Source organism: Anopheles moucheti, chromosome X, assembly GCF_943734755.1.
Source record: "Anopheles moucheti chromosome X, idAnoMoucSN_F20_07, whole genome shotgun sequence".
NCBI classification, from domain to species: Eukaryota; Metazoa; Arthropoda; class Insecta; order Diptera; family Culicidae; genus Anopheles; species Anopheles moucheti.
Window position 1 is genome coordinate 7,114,335 of NC_069142.1, and position 6,885 is coordinate 7,121,219.

The 6,885-nt window shown below is 43.1% G+C and overlaps 1 protein-coding gene across 1 annotated transcript; it reads right to left on the reverse strand.

Annotated features, from left to right (window-relative positions):
* Positions 1-5,586: 5,586 nt before the first annotated feature.
* On the reverse strand, positions 5,587-6,345 carry LOC128306547 (antigen 5 like allergen Cul n 1-like). Its single transcript, XM_053044085.1, has one exon. The coding sequence runs from the start codon at positions 6,343-6,345 to the stop codon at positions 5,587-5,589; it is 759 nt and encodes a 252-aa protein (XP_052900045.1).
* Between the last annotated feature and the right edge of the window lie 540 nt (positions 6,346-6,885).

Here is a 6,885-nt window from a genome sequence, read left to right on the forward strand (position 1 = left end):
TTTGGCGTACACGTATGCGGATCGGATAAAGGGATCTGCGCCACCCAAACCCACCCTCGCAACATACAAAGGAAAGAACGAAAAAAAAAATAGAAGCGATGAGGGAAAATGGGGTAGGAGGAGGAAAAAAAAGAAGGGAAAACCTGATGCTCGATATAAAAGGCAGACAAGTCGGAAGAAGCATAAAAAGGTAATAATAATAAACAAAACCAAAAATAAAAAACCAACCCTGGTCAACAACTAAAAAAAAAAAAAACGCTGGAAAGAGAGCAGTCCCGCAGTGCAGCCGCGATGCTTTTGATGAATTAAACAGCAATAACAACAAACAAAACCGTCGCAGTCGCAAGTCGGTTTTTTAAAAAAAGGATATCGAAGTAAAATATTTATCCCTCCGCTCGTTTAGCTGCTTCTTCTCTCTCCCCTTTCTTTATCTACATCTGGCTACCATAAATGTGCATCTTAACGAGTGAGTGCGGTGCTATGCAGCTCGTTGCAATGGAGGGGTTGGCTTTCGGTAGGGAAATGGGCGATGGACGGATCTAACGTAAGTTTTTATCCTGCGCTTTATCGGAACGATATAATCAAAATATTATTCAAATTAGTGTCCTCCGTTAGCCATGTGGGGTGGGGAGAGAAGAGCTGTGGCACGGGATGTTCCCCCACCACGATGAGGGAATGGTAAAGTGGAAACCCGGCACAGAACATCCTTTTTCGTTTGTGCGCATCGTTGGTTTGTATTTTATTTATTTTATTTTGTTTTTCTTTCGCATCGTTTACAGGTCGTTTGCTCCGGGTCCGATCTTTCAGCCAGACAAGAGGTGGCAAGTTCTTAAATGGGCGATGCAAATCGTCTTTCGCTTTCATCGCCAGTCGGTCGTTAAGCAGCCTGGTACCGGCATGTACACTGCACTTAATCGGGTGAGCGATCAATTTGGGCTTTAGGATGCCGATCTTTACTACGATCGCCCATAAAATGGGATAGTTAAACACTTTTTCCACACGGGTGGAATATATACCGAAGCGTTTGGGTGGAGAGAAAATAGTATAACTTGCAGGCGTTATTCAATACCCCTACTTCCCATGGTTCCAATCAAATTCAATTCAATGTTGGTGCGTAATGGCTTAAAGTGAACCTATGTATTACCAAAAAGAACAAAATAAAAAAATGGAAAATGGTGTCTCTATAGAAGCAATGCTATTTTGTATATGGAATGCTAACGCCTGTAGGTATGCAATGAATAATTTGTTAATCGACTTGAAGATTTGTTAGCTTCCAAAATCACTTATTTAGGTGAAGGATATTTCTCAAGCTTCACATACACGATAAAGACGATCAATCAGTTAAAAGTGCCCATCACGTGTTCTGATTGCATATTTATGGGCGTACAAGTGATTGTACTAGTGATGTGCACAACGATTCAGAATAATGGAGTAATTTAATTATTTCTGCGGAGTGTGTTTTGTAACTCACTATAGAGTATTTATAAGAGTTTTTCAAGAGTTTTATAAGAGTATTTTTAACTCTTTGCGATTTAAATCATGCACAACGAATTAAATCATTTAAACTAATTAAGATTTAACTCTTCACCGCGACCTTCAGCTCACGATTTAAATCGCGAGTTTACTCTTATGTGAGTTAGTGAGCCCTGTTGAAAGAGCCGTGAAGACCGCGAAGAGTTAAATCTCGAGTTAACTTTCGATTTTAATCATGAGATGAAGGAAGGAGCACCCCCCACCCTCACTCGGTCGCTTACTTGAAATTATTGAAATCTTTATGTGAGTGCGTTTAAGAGTTAATTTTGATTTAAATCCTTTAAAGCAATTAAATTTCCCATCTCTAGTCGACACGTCGCATTTTACACCGATCGTTAGTTACCGAAATAGTTTTAATTTTGTAAATTAATTAAAGAAGTGAAAAAATGTACATAATGCGACCTGAAGCCTTCATTCATCAACTATTAAGCACTTAAGACAAACGTCCAGACCGATTGTCCTGGAATAACAACAAACTGTCAAACTGTTATAATTGACTATTCAAACAATATTAACAAACTAATATCTATAAATTAATTGAAAAGCTAAATGTAACAGCTATAATGTTCCATAAAATATAGACATTTCGCAATAAATTTAAACAATTATGTATATTAGAATTTGTTAAAATATTACTAACAGGAAAGTGATAAAATGAATGCTGTTCGTGAATTTAAATCGATCGATTTAAGTTGCGCGATATTGATTGGAACATTAGAACAGCCCTGGCTCAAACAGCGGCCAAACTTGTGCGCCCATATCTATGCAACCGAAATCACGCAATGAATAAATGTATACTAATTACATAATTTCAGGCGCTGTGTACCTTAAATGCATCACATTCGAGAAATGTGGGTGTAATGTGTTGTTGTAGAATCTTTATATCAATTCAACATGCTTTTTTTCCTTTTAAAGCAACAGTTTAACGTAATTTAATTAAATAACGTTACTTGAAAATGATGCAGTTTCCCTTCAATCAGACATAATTTCAGGTAAAAAAAAAGTTAAACACAAACTGTTACATTTGATTTTCTGGAAATGTCTATTAGTGTGCACCCCGCCGGAGGCCAAAGGATCATGCAGATCATGGTGTGCGGATCAAGCAAGAACGCATAATAATAACACGCACCGCTCACGGGTTAAACGTTCGATCAAGCGAATGCGAAGGGTTGTGTGGTGCCGGTGGTGACACAATCATATGAACATAAACACAACCAAACAAAATCGGCACCGCAGCAGCCGTATGCTTTGCGACGTGTCTTCCTCCCCCCGAAGGCGAATGCTATTGTGTGGCGTAATTACATTACGGGCGGTCTCTAGGACCTCCCGTCAGAGAGGTTCCGCCGGCTCAGGAAAGCACATTTCGGGACCCGGGTGGTTTCGGTTTTTCTGCTGCACGCAACACGAACCCTGTACCGGAACGTTTCCTGCGAGTGATACCTACCCTACCCGTTTTACGGGCGGAAGGTGAGGTGTGGCGCCAAAATTACAAACTTTCCCGGGCGCAACTACTTGAATAAAGCCGAAGCGGTAACCTGAAGCGTTTCCTCGCCCTCCGGGGTCGCTGTTGGGCAGCTTCCAAACGGCTCGGCAGGGTGGTCACACGCGAAAACGTCACCAACATCCGACTGTAGCAAGGCCGGGAAGAAAAATCGATTGTGTATCGCATCGGAAGTAGGATATGGCAGATATTTGACCTTCGAGATCGGTGCTGGTTAAAGTTGTCCTCGGGCTATTTGGTTGTGTTGCTTTTTTTTGCACTCGCTCTCTAGCATATGAGAACATAATCGGCTTTTCACATTCGTGTTAAAAATAGGGTAGATACATGTACGTGTGTGTTTGTGGATGTTTCAAAGGTCACAAGAGACAGCTAATGTAGGCTGATTGTTGTCAATTGGTTGATAATCGTACCGGCTGACATTACATTGCATAACAGTCAGGCGCCAACATGCAGGTTACATTACTTTCAAGTGAAAAGTTATGAACCGTTTAATATTTATCGATTATATGTAATATTTCAGTAAAGAATATGATCCATTTCAGTACATCGAAAGAGTTTTGCCAAGTTTTCAACAATTTACTTGGCAATGCGATAATTTTGTTATGTGTATTGCATAACTTTAGGAGTATAATTATTACGATGCTGTATTAGATGTTTTACAATGGGTATAAGTCATCTAACAAAGGATAATCAGTTAGAAATACTTTAAATGTTCAAAATAATTAGTACATCTATTTTTAACTAGTAAAATTGGAAACCAATATTTAAATTACCCAATTCCAATTCTTGTAATTTCGATACCATCTGAGAGAGATCACTGAAGTTTTTAGCTCGCTAATTGCGCAACAGTAATAACATATTATCTTTCCGGAAAACTAAAACCCACACACAGTTCAATCAATAGCCGTTTGCAGCGAAAATTAAGCGAACAATTACTGTATAGGCCAGTGCATTGAAATGTTAGACGCAATCAATCGAAATGCCTCACATGATCCGCATGTCACGTCAGCCATAAAGTAACGGAATACGCAGAAGAATGAAACAAATACAGCCGTGCAACATTCAACCATAATCGAGCCGCACAATTGGGCTAAGCTCGAGTTTCGCAAGCCGTCGGCAGCAACGCGGCTTCCTATTGTGTAGTAAAATTCTGCTTAATGGAAAGGCGAATCCTTTCGGCCGTAATGGGCCACTTTACTCACAGCTGTTGGCAAATCGCTTTAATATGGGACGAAACCGTCGTGCGTTGCAGGGGTTTTTTTCGGGTGTGTGCGCATGTCCCGTCGGTGTTTGATGGTAAAGTTTGTTTTCCATCGGGCAGGGTTCGTTGGCGGGGAAAAGCGATTGCACCGCCGGTTCGGAAAGCTACACAAACAAGCGCGGAAAAGCTGCGGAGCTTGGTGTTTTCGTGCTTCACTAAATGCTTTTCTGATAGAAGTACGACGAAAGCTAATGTATTGGGAAAAATATCAAAAATATATTTTTGGAATATACTGCTCATGAATTCTTTTAAAATAAAAATAACTTTTAAATGAATAGAATTTAAAATAAAAAATATATCCTGTCCAAGTTTAGCCCATAGTTCCTACGGAATATTGAACTCCTGCATGCAATATGTCTAAATTAATTCCTTATTCACTGGATAAATATTCTGCATCAAATTTTATTTGCTGTAATAATGAGATAATGAATAGTAATTCATAATAAAATAAAGTCAAAAACATCTGACTAATTTCTATAGATATTATTAATCAAAAATTAAGGGAAATACATGGTTGCATGCTTCGCTTGCACACAACCCGACTAAAAGCCCGCAGCCATTGGCTGAAGCTCGCGCAAAAACTTTCTACCCCGAAAATGGCTGCGTACGTAAAGCTAAAATTAAAGCTGCGGTTCGCACGTACGCAGCCGAGAACATTATTGAATTTAAAGGATAACGCAACACAAAAAAATCCCACCTATTCGAACAGATTGTTGGAGATGGTTTTAGCATATATTAAGTAGGTAATTTATTTACCGTACAAAAGAACGAAAAGAACACATTTTGCGAACCAGTTCACCTCGTGGATGGCGGAAAAAGGTGTATAAAATGGATTTTATTTTTAGCACACTCTGTGTCGTATTAGCCTAGCCCTGTATAGAAGAAGGTTAAATATCTAGTTGATTGTTGCACGAACACAATTAGGCAGTCGTGGCAGTTGTTTGATGAATGAATGGGTGGGACACACGCGCCCACCCTGTGTCACGAGCGAACTGATTTTTGATGACTACAGCAAACAAACTTTACATGGGCTGCTGAGGGGTTTCAAAGCACGCATACTGATTGATCGGTGGTTGAAGATGAGCGTGTAGCTCAACCGACAGTCACACCTGATAAGAACGTTAGGCTTCACACGGTGCAAAGCTCACTTTCCTGGAGAGATCGTGGTGTGCTGGGAGTTGCAAAATTAGCATCTTAACCTGCTCGTTCGTGACTGGTAAACCTTCATCATCTCCGCCTTCGATCGTGTGAATGAAGAACCACAGGTAGAGCAATATGGCTAATCGGTATTCTAAAGGCAGAGCCCGGGATAGACGTCACTCCGGCCATTCTTGCACCCGGCCGCAACCGGTCCCTTCGTGTACGAGCGGTCGCCGATCACGTTCGAGTAGCCGTAGTTGCACACGAGATAGTCGTTCGTCCAGACGTAGCCGTTGTAGAACTCCCAGGTTGCCATTCCGCACGCCATCTTTACCGCCCGATCGTTCACAATCTGCGTGAAGTGGGCGAACTCCGGACCGACGTAGTTGGTCGGATACTGGTCGACGAACGTCGTCGCGAGCGGGTACTCGTTGAACCAGTGGTCGATGATGTACTGGAACACATACTCCTTGGTCAGGTTCAGCCCAAAATGCCGGATGATGGCGATGTTCTGGCCGGCCCGCGGGAAGGTGTACGTGTTGCGGCAGTGATCGTGTGCGTACACGCACGACCGGGCATTCAGCTCGGCGAGGTACTGCAGCTCGTCGTCCCAGTAGAGTTGCGGCATGCTGTAGGCCTGCTCGAAGCCGGACAGTGTCCCGAGCGCGAGCCGCTGCCGTTGCTGGTTGTGCTGGTGCAGGATCATTCGCTTACGCTCCGACGTCATCGGTACGATCTGTGGCTTCATGCCCTGGCAGCTCTTGCCGAACGGCACCTCCGAGTAGCAGCCGACGTGTGCATCGCCCGACGGGCACAGGCTCCGCAAGCAGTAGTAATTCCCGAGACATGCTGGCACCAGCAGAAGCAGTACGCACCACACCGCCGCAGCCGTCAGTGACGTCGAAGTCATCTCGCTAACTCTACTGACGCGCTAAAAAAAAAAACAAACGAACACGGACACTGCGACAAGCTCCGAGTGCCGGCAGCAACTGAGCAGACGTCCAGAACGGATGCGCGCGATACCACCGTGTCGCACAGTGTTGGTGGGGAGTTTTGGACGATTTCGGCAAAGAGATGCTGACCAATTGACACACGATCACAGAAACCGGATCTAAAGCACAAGACCGGAGATCACCACCAGAAGGTTCAGCCAAATATCATCCCGGACCCTTTGCTACCTGCGGGAACTCTTTGCGAGAACGACTTTGCATATATCAAAGAAAGCAAAAAAAAAAAACAAAGGGCCAACAATGGTAAGGAAGACGGCGTGATAACGAAAGATGGCAAGCGTTTCGACACTAGGAAACCAACACCAACCAAGGGCAATTGGCTGGGGGAAACCGGTTCTTCGTCTTGGAACTTACCACCCCGCAGCGAGCGCGCTAAGCGGAGTTGATGAATTAACGGCGGCCGGTCCGATCGGTGACCGGTTAGTCATCGACTCTCACCG

Excerpts from the sequence above, each read along its gene's own strand:
- LOC128306547 (XM_053044085.1), bottom strand. The coding sequence starts at position 6,345 with ATGACTTCGACGTCACTGACGGCTGCGGCGGTGTGGTGCGTACTGCTT.